Source organism: Staurois parvus, unplaced genomic scaffold (assembly GCF_062004578.1).
Source record: "Staurois parvus isolate SC_StPar_1 unplaced genomic scaffold, SC_StPar_1.0 ptg000165l, whole genome shotgun sequence".
Taxonomy (NCBI): domain Eukaryota; kingdom Metazoa; phylum Chordata; class Amphibia; order Anura; family Ranidae; genus Staurois; species Staurois parvus.
This window is the reverse complement of record NW_028317961.1, coordinates 4192195-4205761: the sequence shown is the minus strand read 5'-3', so window position 1 is coordinate 4205761 and position 13567 is coordinate 4192195. Positions and strand designations below refer to the sequence as shown.

At 40.5% G+C, this 13567-nt stretch overlaps 1 protein-coding gene across 1 annotated transcript; it reads right to left on the bottom strand.

Annotated features, from left to right (window-relative positions):
• Nucleotides 1–225: 225 nt before the first annotated feature.
• On the bottom strand, nt 226–8208 carry SMLR1 (small leucine rich protein 1). Its single transcript, XM_089676300.1, has 2 exons — nt 8004–8208; nt 226–1339 (listed from the first exon to the last, which is right to left on the bottom strand). The coding sequence occupies exons 1-2, from the start codon at nt 8128–8130 to the stop codon at nt 1227–1229; spliced, it is 240 nt and encodes a 79-aa protein (XP_089532426.1). The 5' UTR covers nt 8131–8208; the 3' UTR covers nt 226–1226.
• Nucleotides 8209–13567: the final 5359 nt, after the last annotated feature.

The following is a 13567-nucleotide window of genomic DNA, read 5'->3' as shown; positions in this document are numbered from 1 at the left end:
GGGTCAGTAGGGGGCCCCATGAGATGCCCCTGGTACTTTTTTCATAGGCTTTTTTGAATTTGGGCAAGGACACAGGGGCCTCATGATCCCCTATTGCCCAGGGGCCCCATGAGTTGTCAGTCTGCCCCTGACCTACCTATAACAATTCTCTCTGCATTTATAGATATACATACATAATACCACAGCCATGGCTTAATAGTGAAATAAAAGCACACTGTGCACACATATATTTGTTATTTTACTTTTTGAGCAGATGTTTCAGTAGATATTGAAGCATTACCACCGAGATCCAGTCATTCCATGCTCTTCTTTGCATGAGTCACTATTGTTTTTTTCCTTTCTGTATCACAGAAGTAAATGCACTGCTATGTTATGTGCTTTCTGCCAGGTACTGCACAAACAACTCCCACACTTCAGGTAATTGCTTCTTCTTTATTACTTTTTGCCATTATGAAATGACTGTACGAGACTGTTCAGCCCTAATGATGGGCTCACTCAAGATCACAGTTTGTCCCAATACATCCTTACTGGACATGAAAATACTGTGCGAATGAAAAAAATCAGACAGGCAAGAGTTTGATGACAAATTGGCTTTTTACAGACATATTACTGCTCAACAGGCTGCGAGATAATCATAGAAAACTTCTACACATCTATTCAGAAAATCTGATGTTCTCTTTGGAATGAGTCTGTACCATATAAGAAGTTTATTTTGTTCATAGCTCTGAGACACCACTGCTGTTATATGACTGCACAGGGACAGTTCTCAGCAGAAAAACTGGAGAAGAAGGAGATTTAGATGACTAGAGCATATTCTGTTCCACAGGCAATGCCAGTAGCCATGAGTAAGTCGGCCAGTGACGTATTTAAGACATCTCTGGCTTTCAAGTCTCAGGTGAACAGGCTTTCTCCAGGAAACACGTTTTAATTGGCAAGCACCTATTTCTTTCCCCTCGAAGCCATGATCAGTCTTTCTTAGCTTCTTCCTTTTCCTCAAGGAGTGTCAGCAAATTCATATTATGAGGTTGATATACTAAAGGAGTAATGTTCACTCTTGGTGAAGTAGACCTATGTTTAATTTCAACACCCAATCATATGCAGGTGGGGAGGAATTTAAAAAAACAAGACCTTTCCTACACGTATATTTGAAGCAAACGTGTATGAACCTTATTAATAGTGAAAATGACTCCTCAGTATGTGCTGCTGTTGGATGTTAAGAAGCTGTATTAGGAAGTCTTCTTTATGTGTTGGCCTTTGGACGATTTTAATTGCCTGGATTGAAGATAGTAGTCTTGCAGTGCCTCTCTAGGGTTTCGGGTTCGAGCCAGTTCTTCGTTTACTGGGGATAAAGGAAAGCAGTGTTAGAATTATAAATCAATAAGAGCTTTACTAGCTAACACATATTAATCATGACCAGATAATTAGATGGCCACTATGTGGCTGTTCATTAGGACTGACTATGCTGGGAAAGCCTATACATTTGTAATTAGTATAAAGTGTTCTGTAGCGCATTCAGTACTGAATATCTATTCATCATATGATCATGATTTATAGTGCATGGGATTCCCCAGTCACTACATGCAAGTACACACGGAATCCTAATGTGTCTACTACAGCAGTGACTACATTTAAATCTCTCTGTATTCGTTGTTGTAGGATGATATGTTTCAGTGATGTATTTAGGTTTTGTGCTGCCCTAGGCAACACAAAAATTGCCCCCACCCCCACGGAGAGACTCTGACACCGACCAACACTTCCCTCCCTCACGAAGAGAGCCTGACACTGACCAACAACACCCCAGCCCCCCACTGATAAGCCAGTCCCTTCACTATAAGAGTTGCTGCTGGAAATGAGAGGGAAAGCTGAGAAACTGCATAGGGTCAGTTGTAAAATTGTACTTTCATTTTGATTGCTAGCTCTTTGAAAAATCAACCCCTATTGGGGTTTTTTTTGTCTTTCATTTTATTTTTTACCCTTTTGAGGTCAGTGTTAAGTTTTAGCTAATGTCCCATGCATAGAAAACCTTCTTTTCCTGCAAGACATCCCTTTAAATAAATAGTCTGTTGTTTCGCAGGGTGGTATTTTAGGGTTTTCATTTTTTGGGGGTTTCTTGATTTTTATGTTATGTTGATACTGCATGTTTTAAGTCTGCAATGCTCAAAGTGGTACATTCATTTTCAACTCCAAGAACAGTTGGCCAATAACCTTTTGTTCACATCATGCTACTGCATCATTTGAATGAGTAATAAACTAAGCTTGAAAACAGTGTGCAACTAAACCTCTTCACATTATAATACTTGCATTCACCATCCCCTTCCCAATTCTCATAGATAAACTGGCCTGATACTGGCCAATTTTACACTGTTGTATACTCTGAATTATTGTAATTCTTGTAGTAAATCCCCTGCCTGTGCTCTTTTCTCTTGTAGACTTGGGCCTAGTCTTGCTCATTAAAATCATCCTGCTTCTGGCCAATTTGAAACTGTTGTATCATCTTTCTCTTAATTCTTGTAGTAAAATGGTAAATATTTGCCCGTACTCTGTCTCTAGTACATTTAAGCCAATAATCCCTGGTAAAACTGTCCTTCTACTGGCCAATTTTATACTGCTGTTTACTCTATAATATATTAATTCATTTAGTAAAACTCCTGCCAGTGCTCTTTGTTTCTAGGAAGTTTAGGCTAAGCCATGCTCATTAAAATTGCCCTGCTGCTGGACAATTTTACACTGTTTCCTATATTCTATCTTGCGCTACAACCTTTGTACTGTTGTGCCATCTGCAGTCTCTTAAATCTTGTATAAAACTCTTACCTGTATTCTTTGTCTCTAGTACATTTTGGCCAGTTCTCCTTCATTAAAAAAAATCTTCTGTGTTCTCTTTAGTCTTAATGAGAATTTGAAATAGACCTGCAGCAGGACCTTTTTTGCATTAGTGAGAAAAGGGACAGTCACAGCAAACTGCTGGCAGATTTCTATCTGTTAGACAAAGTGGGTCTATTGCCACTTGATCAAAAGGCATGTGTCGCTGATAAACTACCTGAAAAAAGTATTTTTTCCAGACTGGAAAGAATCAGATTGGGGCACTGCTGCTGTAGGTATGCCAAGCTAAATGTAAAAGAAGAAATCAATTCCACAGCCAAATATATGTTGCTAGTTTGCTCTGTCGCAGAGACTGTCTGTGAAATTCATACTGTTCCAAAACACCACGTATAGCTTAAAGGATAAGTTCACCTTTGGGCACATGTTACATGTTCCACCCATTTTTATGGTGGAACATGTAACATGTTCCAGATCCTGCAGCCGCTGCCCTCTTCCCCCCTCCCTGTGACAGCAGTATGGGGAGAAGTTCCCTGTAATAGCTGTCACTTTTTAAAAACAGTGCGGCCAGGTGGGGCTTTTCCCACATGGCCGTGTCATTCATTCATAGTGTTCTGTGAACGAATGGACTATCCCTGATGCTCATGCAAGAATTGATGGTAGTGGTAATCAGAGGAACAAGAAAGCGCAAACAGCATTTCACTCATTGTCAGAAGTTATAACCCATAACCACTCTACTAAAAATGACTTTTGTCTATTTTCCCATTGGAGAGATTTCCTTATCAAAAAAAAAACTGACAGAGGATTGACCCCTACCTCATTTTATCCAAAACAGAATGATCCCAGATTGTCATTGGACAGTAAACGAGCAAGAACAGACTGATCAGGCCATCTTTCTGATCTCTCCTCCTGTCAGCATGTACCTTGTTTGCAAGGGATTGGCTGCAAATACTGTTCCAACTCTTCCGGTCTGAGTGTTGTTGTATAGGGGTTTACAGGATGCTGAAACCACATCAAATGTAGGCGTTTGCACTAGTTTAATTTGAAATACGTTTATTTTTTTTTAACCACTTGCCGACCACCTGGAGAAATTTTACTGTGGGAGGGTGGCCCATACAGGCACAATCATGTACCTGTACATTGGACACTTCTTCTGGGTTCAGGGTGCATGTGCAAAGCAGGGAGAAGGAACAATCAGATATTTAGTAAAAAGTAGCACACATTACACACATTAAACATTGTTAGGCACACAGTTAACACTTTGATCACCCTTAGATGCCATTAGTACAGTGACAGTGTATAGTATTATCATTGATCATTGTATTAGTGTCACTTGTGAAGTCTGAGTTAGTGTACCTCCCAGCTGGTCTCAGTGTCAGATAGCCATACACACTATCACAGTCCCACTATAAGCCGCTGATCACAGCCAATACTAGTATCAATATATATAAATAAATAAAAATTCCATAATATATATCATAGTTTGTAGATGTTATAACTTTCATACAAACCAATCAATATACACTTACTGGGATTTTTTTTTCCACCAAAGATATGTAGCAGAATACATTTTGGCTTACATTTATGAAGAAATTAGATTTTTAAATTTTTTTATTGGATATGTTTTATAGCAGAAAGTAAAAAAATATATATATTTTTTTAAAAATCCAGTCTTTTTTCGTTTATATAATAAAAAATAATAAATAAAAGTGGTGATCAAATAAGACCAAAAGAAAGCTCTATGTGTGTAAATAAATATATACATTTCAGTTGGGCACAGCACTGCATGACTGTCCAATTACCAGTTAAAGTAGTGCAGTGTTAAGTAGCAAAACATGGCCTGGTCATGAAGGGGGTAAAACCCTCCGGTGGTCAAGTGGTTAAATAAGAAACCTTTAAGAAACCTATTTCCTTGAGTAACATCCTAAACTGAGATCTGGGACCTTATAATATTGTTCTTGATTTAAATGTATGCATTCTTTGATGCTGTGTTCCATGGCTTTTTGTTTTGTGAGAGTGTTCTTATTTGACTTTACTGTATGAACATACTGTACCATGAGGAATATTTATTGCTATTTATAGTCTGACATGAGACAGTTGTAACAGCAGGAATTGAATGTTTCTTTAGGTAGATCATGGTGTCATCAGGATGAACCTGAGTATCCATGTTGATATCCTTATACCCTGGAAGACCTTGCTGTTTGACGGGCCACATTATTCACAGTCAGTACTGTTCCAAAAGTATTCCTGGTGGGGTCTGAAGGGCATTGTGAACTTTATACTAAAGAACACTTTCTATAAAAAGTCATATAACACAGGTATGAAAGACACAACACTTTTAGAATGACTTCTAAAGAAAGCCCTTGTAACAATGGCAGTTGAATCAGCGATGTTTGTCTAGAAAAATGTCCTCGGCACTTTTTATATATTCTGGGTTGTCTGTGTCAAGACATCCTCAGCATAGTTACACTTGATTGCACATCCATTTTTTCTTTCAGGGGCATACACTAACAATTCTGAGGTTACTTGTTTAAAGTGTTACTAAACTCAGGACCCTGCATTCACTCTATCTGGTCTCCCACAGTACACAGAACATTGAAATGCAATTATTTATTTAATTATTTTATTTAAATGCAATTAGTAGATATGTACTGCTGAATACCTTTTCTCATCAGCAGTCTTGTGACTTCTATCAGTGTTTAGCTGTTAAAGCTTGTAGGAAGAGGTTTCATTCTGCTCTGGGAGAATTAAGAACCCCTGACCTCTGTCTGGACAGTGCTGATTGGCCCTGAGCTGATCATATGCACTCTCACAAGGAAAAAAAAAACCTCTCTAGCAATACACACCAAACTGAGCATGTGCAGAATGTCTCCACACAATATGTTTTATCAGGAGATAAGCGGGGGATGCTGGACAAAGGGAGAAATCAGGATCAAACAGCCTTTTTACACAATGCGGAGAATTAACTCCATATGTTCCACAGTGAGTATAACAAGCATGCTTTACTGCATATACAGACTAATTTTACTATTGTGGGTTTAGTAACACTTTAAATGTATCAAAAGCCTAAGCTTTTGTTTTTATTGCTGCCTGCATCCCTAAGCTGGGTATGATTGATTAATTTTGTTGCATTATGGTGGCCCTTTGCTATGTGACGGTGGCCTCCTCATGTCTGATGGTGGCCTCACCTTCTGTCTTGATGCTTTTCTCGCCCTTGGGTTCCTTTCTCCCTCTTCCTCTCGTCAGGAAAGTCCCTCACCTAGTACTCATTGGTCAGCTTCAGCTGATCTTGAGGAGAGGGGTCCGCCAGGCCTTTTGGCTAGGTGAATCTGAGTGTTTCTTGCCCCCATCTGGAGTCTTTCACCCTAGGGGGTATGAAAAGGATCCATCCTCTTTGGGAGGGGACCTTATGACACACTCTAGTGCACTTCTTTGTGTGTGTTTACATGCACTTTTTTGGTACACTTTGGTGTTTTTGCGTACAGCACGGAGGCTTGAAAAAATAAAAAGGTTCTCTTTTCTAGTGACCATAGTCACTGGGAAGGAGAGTGAAGGAATATACAAAATTTTTAGTTGTTATCAAACTAGGGAATAGAGGGCAAATCTTCCAATAGGAGTACTTGTTCCAGTGACAACTATAAAGGGAATCCACTCACCTTGGGGATATTTCCTTTCACTTCCTGTTGTATACAAGACAGAAAGCGAAAGAAAACCTCTCAAAAACTGCCAGGAGCTTTAACTCTGTCATGCTCTATTCAAAATGAAGATAATAAAGCGTTGGCTTTAGATATAATACTTGTTGTGGTTTAGTGACTCAGAAAGTATTGAAATCTGGGATAACTAAGCTTTAACAGAAGGAAGTCCACTGTATCAACAACTAACTTTGAAAGCCTAATTTCAGCCATAAAATGGTAATTTTTGAGACTGGAAGTGATTAAAGTGATCTCTCCAATGGGGGTACAGGCAGTAAGAAAACATTCTCCAGTGGAGTGGGAAATGGTTACAGTGTAACTAAAGGCATAAAAAGGGAAGGTTATAATCCCTGTGAAGTTTTTTTGCCATTTGTCTCCAATAAAGGAGATTTTCCTTAATTTTCTGTCCCATAGCCGAACAGGAGGTGAGAAAAAATCCCTCCACAGTGCAGGAATCCTGCTGTGTCACCAGGGTCACCAGAACTAGCGTCCCCATTGGAAGATTTCCCCTCTAATACTGTTCTGCTGTCAACCCAAAATGTGGGATTTTCTTTCGCTTTCACTTTTGGTGATAACGGCAAACAGAACAAATAGATAAGGTGAATTTCCCCAATGGGGGTACAGACAGCAATAAAACCTGACGGGTTCTAATTCTACTCCACTCTATCCAAAACAAAAAAGTTTTGACTTTAGTTGCACCTTAAGACCTATGTTTGGATTTCGTTGCCTCAGTCTATCTGCTAGGGATGTTTCACTTCAATTGCTCTTCTGGAGATAGCAGTAAGGCTCCATTCACACTAGGACATTTCAAATCGTGGGCGGAACCACTGCGATTCTGCCTGCAATTTGAAACACGATGTAAAAACGCGCGTGTTTAGGTGCCAATCATTTCAATGGCACCAGAAAACCTGGTGCATTTTTGTTGCGATTGCCTCATGCTTTTCTGCATGACAAACACGCCGCGATTGCGTAAACAAAATCGCGGGACGCATGACACCCAAAAAAGGTGCGGATAAACGCACCGCAATCATGGCAAAACATTTTCAGATGCCAGTGAAATGAATGGCACCTGGACACATGAATGCGTGCTTTCACAGTGCGTTTTCAAATTGTGGGCAGAATTGCAGCAATTAAGCCTGCGATTTGAAATGCCCTAGTGTGAATGGAGCCTAAAAACCTGAGGTATTTACTCTTTCTTGCATTCCTTTTTTAAAAATATTTTTTTGTCTGTGTCCCTGTTGAGGAAATTTTGTGAACCTCCTGTTTTGATGATCACAAAGAAGTCAGGGCAAATCTCCCCCAAAAAAACTCTCGGAGAAACCTGCCCAACTTTGTCCAAAACGTTAAGAAAATGTCTGGAATTGTACTTCAAGCAGTTATATATTTCATAGTCCCAAACACATAAATATTAGTATGCAATAAAACATGCACACACATTTCTGCAATATTCTGAGTGTAGAATGTCCGTATTAAATGTTGCCAATTAGCACTTACCTTCATCAAGTTTTGTCCTGAGATATGAAATAAGACTTAACAGCAACAATGTCACAGGCAGGAAAATTCCTCCAAATATGTAAGCAGCAGGGAGCTCCCTGACAAATACAGATATTATGTCTCCCATCTTCAAGGGGCTTCTGTGGTTTGTAAGTCCAAATTGTCAGCAAAGCATACACAGTCCTTCCTATTGTCTGTTATGAGATTGGCTCACTACGTTTCTATGTCAGGCTTTTAAATTGGCCTTTGGTCACACAAATGAAGCCGTGTTTTAGGACTTTGTACTATTTGTTCAGTCCTGTGATTTGTAAGAGGATTGAAGTAAGGTTGTGAAATGACTGCTCTGATATTCTCAAGCAGTTTAAAATGTTTACTCCAGAGATCATCAGATCTGTCCAGGGTCAGTCTATCTTTAATTACTAACTTTTTGTAGCACTAATGAGCACACGACTTAAGTGTACAACCTTTACCAAACATGTTTTTCTGTCTAATTGGAGAATGTTTCTGTTCTCTCTCTCTCAGAATTTTTTAGAAGCAAATTAAAAGTCTGTTTTTGTAGAATTATCTACTTTGTGACCAGCTATGACTATGACCATTCTAGTATGATTGTTTTCTATATAGCAATATACAGTATCACCAAGTTACTGTGAGAGATACTTAAAACAGAAGTATAGCCAAGGCTCTTTTTGTCATACTTCTCATGTGGGTCACAGAGACTTGTGACCCAATGAAATCCAGCAATCGGCTGACGTCACAGAGCCCATCCAGAATCTAATTGTATCCCTACAACAGTGTTGAGATTCATCTAGATGCCTTACAGGCAGCTGGATCAGCCTCTCAGAGTGCTGCTGAGAGCCTGAGTCAACCACTCCTGCCCCCTTTCCTGCCCGGTGCTCCAGTGAGTGTTGGAGGAACAGAGTAGGGAATGGTAGTAGGCAGGTGCAGTTTATCCTCCCCCCTGTAGGTGTCACTGTATTACTGACAACTGTGCAGAGGGAATGGAGGATGAGAGCAACATTGTTCCTCTCAGTGGCATTGCTATGGGGTGCAAGGGGTTCAGACCGCACCTGGTTGACACCCACCAAAGGAATATACCAAGTAGGTATATATATGTGTGTGTGTGAGGGGCTTCTTGTATGTGTATATGTGTCCGCCTATGTATTACTGTCCTCCCTGCCCTGCCTCCCCTCCCCCCATTGAAAGAAAGCCTGGTCCCTCCTCCTCCTGGACATAGTGACGTCATCATGCAGCATGCATTCCCCGGTTGACTTGGTAACGGGCGGTTGCTTAGTACATGTGTTCTTGTGTACTGTGTTGCCAGATTTCTTGAAACTGTTACTCCAAGTAATTTGCAGCTGATACTTCATTTGTTTGTTTACCTACAATACAACCAGATAATAACTGTACCTCTTGGCTTGGTTTCCCTATGCCATTTTTCCACTTTTTTTTACCAACTCACTGGCTCCACTCACACAGTCATTTACAATCACCGCTCTGCTCAGTGGCTATGTGATCACTCAGTTCTCAGTCTTAGTGCTAGCAGGGGACAGCTGCAGCATCAGCAGGTAGGTAAGTATGTACAGTATGTTTATTTTTTTATATTCCTTTACGGCTTCTTTAAATTAAGGGTAGATGGGCAGTACAGTGTTGTTAGCATTTCTGCCTGGCTACGCTAGGGTCATCAGTTTAAATCCCAACCATGACACTACCTTCCTGAAGTTTTCATGTTCTATATGGGCTTGTATGGGTTTTCTCCAAAGGCATGCTTTTAGGTTAATTAGTTCCTGTCTAAATTGGCTCTAGAATATGTAAGTATGAATGTGAGTTAGGGATCTTGTACTGTAAGCTCCTTGGGAGCATGGACTGATGTGACTGTACAATATACAGTATATACAGTCAGGTCCATAAATATTGGGACATCGACACAATTCTAACATTTTTGGCTCTATACACCACCACAATCGATTTTAAATACAACTAACAAGATGTGCTTTAACTGCAGACTGTCGGCTTTAATTTGAGGGTATTTACATCCAAATCAGGTGAACGGTGTAGGAATTACAACAGTTTGCATATGTGCCTCCCTCTTGTTATGGGACAGAATAATAATCATAAATCAAACTTTCACTTTTTAATACTTGGTTGCAAATCCTTTGCAGTCAATTACAGCCTGAAGTCTGGAATGCATAGACATCACCAGACGCTGGGTTTCATCCCTGGTGATGCTCTGCCAGGCCTCTACTGCAACTGTCTTCAGTTCCTGCTTGTTCTTGGGGCATTTTCCCTTCAGTTTTGTCTTCAGCAAGTGAAATGAATGCTCAATCGGATTCAGGTCAGGTGATTGACTTGGCCATTGCATAACATTCCACTTCCACTTCTTTCCCTTAAAAAAACTCTTTGGTTGCTTTTGCAGTATGCTTTGGGTCATTGTCCATCTGCACTGTGAAGCAGCGTCCAATGAGTTCTGAAGCATTTGGCTGAATATGAGCAGATAATTACACTGTTCAACAGGTAAAAAGTTTTGGGCATAAAATTAGCTAATCTTACATAATTTTGGGGTGCTGAAAACGAAAATGACCCTAAAAAATGTTGATTGGCTCTAGTTTCCATGATATATTCACCCATCTAATGACGTAAGCCATTCAAAATTATGATGCAACTTCAGCTGCATATTGCGCAATTGATACTGGTGACCAATAGAAAATTGCATGTATACTGAGATGATGCAATATTAGCCTTTAATTGCATCACTTCAATGCATAAAAGCTGCAGTATCTGTAGCTGATTGTAGTTCGACAGCGTCTTTACATTTCGTTTTATGCTTATATAGGCTACTCAGTAATGCCTCGAACTTGTGTGAATAAAGCAGATAATTTCTGCTATATCTGCGGTGAAATAACTTTTATCTCACAAAAAAGGAGGATAACAGTAATGATTAAGAAAGCCTACAACTTGTATTTTGGCTGCAAGATAGGAGACCAGGACAAGAGCTGGGCACCACATATATGCTGCAATTCTTGTGGGACGGCACTGGAGCAATGGTTGAATGGAAAAAAGGCATCTATGCCTTTCGCTGTGCCAATGATTTGGAGAGAGCCAACAGATCATGTTAGTAATTGTTACTTTTGTATGGTGCCTCCAATTGTGAAAGGGCTAAATAAGAAGAAAAAGTTATCTGTGCACTATCCAAATATTCCATCGGCAATACATCCAGTTCCTCATGGAGAGGGGCTACCAATTCCTAAAGCACCAGAATCCTTCGTGGTTGAGTCAAGTGAGGAAGAACCTGAAGCGTGTAGTCATCAACCGTCAACCTCACATGACTTTCTTCCATCCACACCCACTGAACCACACCTCATTACACAAGTGGAATTGAGCGATCTTATCAGAGACCTGGATCTTCCGAAGAACAAGGCAGAGCTTTTGGGGTCAAGACTACAACAGTGGAATCTCCTAGCAAGTGATGTTCGTACGCTTCCATCAAGACATTGCAGCTATGGAAAGAAGATATCAAGGTAAATGGAGCCCATCAATGCTTGCTGACTATTGCTGGACAGTTGTAAGAGATAGCCCTTTCCTCGAATACAAGAGAAAAGCCAAGAGAAGCAAAACCGACACAAACTGAAGACAAAACTAGTGAGAATCCTAAGTATTAAAATGATTCAACTTAGCTTATGGCTATAATTTTTCTTGGTAATCCTATGCAATATATTATGCCATTTAGGCTTTGTTATGTAGTCAATATCACTTGCTTTATATTTGTGGAAAGACATCTATCTATATAATTATTGTGCATTATTTAGTCATTACGCCTATAGTAGAAAACTTTCCGTTTACAGAAAAACTAGAGCCAATTGACAAATTTCATTGTTATATTTGAACTCAGAATGTGAAATTCATTAAGAAATGGATCCTTTTGTTTCCAAAACTGGCAAAAAATAAAAATTTGTTGAACAATATTGCCCGAAATACTTCAGAATTCATCCTGCTGCTTTTGTCAGCAGTCACATCATCAATAAATACAAGAGAACCAGTTCCATTAGCAGCCATACATGCCCAGGCCATGACACTACCACCACCATGCTTCACTGATGAGGTGGTATGCTTAGGATCATGAGCAGTTCCTTTCCTTCTCCATACTCTTCTCGTCCCATCACTCTGGTACAAGTTGATCTTGGTCTCATCTGTCCATAGGATGTTGTTTCAGAACTGTGAAGGCTTTTTTAGATGTCGTTTGGCAAACTAATCTGGCCTTCCTGTTTTTGAGGCTCACCAATGGTTTACATCTTGTGGTGAACCCTCTGTATTCACTCTGGTGAAGTCTTCTTCTGATTGTGGACTTTGACACACATACACCTACCTCCTGGAGAGTGTTCTTGATCTGGCCAACTGTTGTGAAGGGTGCTTTCTTCACCAGGGAAAGAATTCTTTGGTCATCCACCACAGTTGTTTTCTGTGGTCTTTCGGGTCTTTTGCTGTTGCTGAGCTCACCGGTGCGTTCCTTCTTTTTAAGAATGTTCCAAACAGTTGTTTTGGCCATGCCTAATGCTTTTGCTATCTCTCTGATGGGTTTGTTTTGTTTTTTCAGCCTAATGATGGCTTGCTTCACTGATAGTGACAGCTCTTTGTATCTCATCTTGAGAGTTGACAGCAACAGATTCCACATGCAAATAGCACACTTGAAATGAACTCTGGACCTTTTATCTGCTCATTGTAATTGGGATAATGAGGGAATAACACACACCTGGCCATGGCACAGCTGAGAAGCCAATTGTCCCTTTACTGTTGGTCCCTTAAGAAGTGGGAGGCACATATGCAAACTGCTGTAATTCCTACACCGTTCACCTGATTTGGATGTAAATACCCTCGAATTAAAGCTGACAGTCTGCAGTTAAAGAACATCTTGTTTGTTTCATTTCAAATCCATTGTGGTGGTGTATAGAGCCAAAAATGTTAGAATTTTGTCAATGTCCCAATATTTATGGACCTGACTGTATGTAAAGTGCTGTTTAAATTGTTGGTGCTATATCAATTCAAATAATAAATAATTTCACTTACCTCAGTGTCCCTGTTATACTGGGTTTAGAGTGGATCTTTCAGTAACTTTATGCATGGATAAAAGCCTAGCATGTCACAATATATAGTAGCAGTGGTACATCATTCATGGGTGCAATGTGATCACTGCACACAGGCCCAAGGAGGAGGAGGCCTGCTGTGCTCTGGCCAACACTGCACCCATGAATGAAACAAGTCTGAGGCACTGAAACACAACTGTCACTGCCGGCATACTGGCTCCTATCACTGCCTGCCCAATGCCCCTCTCCAGGCTGCCCACTGTCACTCCAGGTCGCCCTCTGTCACTCTCCAGGACCCGGCTGGTATCATCTCCAGGGCCCACCTGCTGTCATCTCTAGGGCCCACCCACTGTCACTCTCCGGGGCCACTCGCTGTTACCTCTTGTTACCTGCTCACTGCTACTGCCTGGCACCCGCTTCTGTCACAGAGGATCTGTTTGCGACTTGACACAGTCACACATGGATCCTGTTGCTGGTGCTGCAGGGACT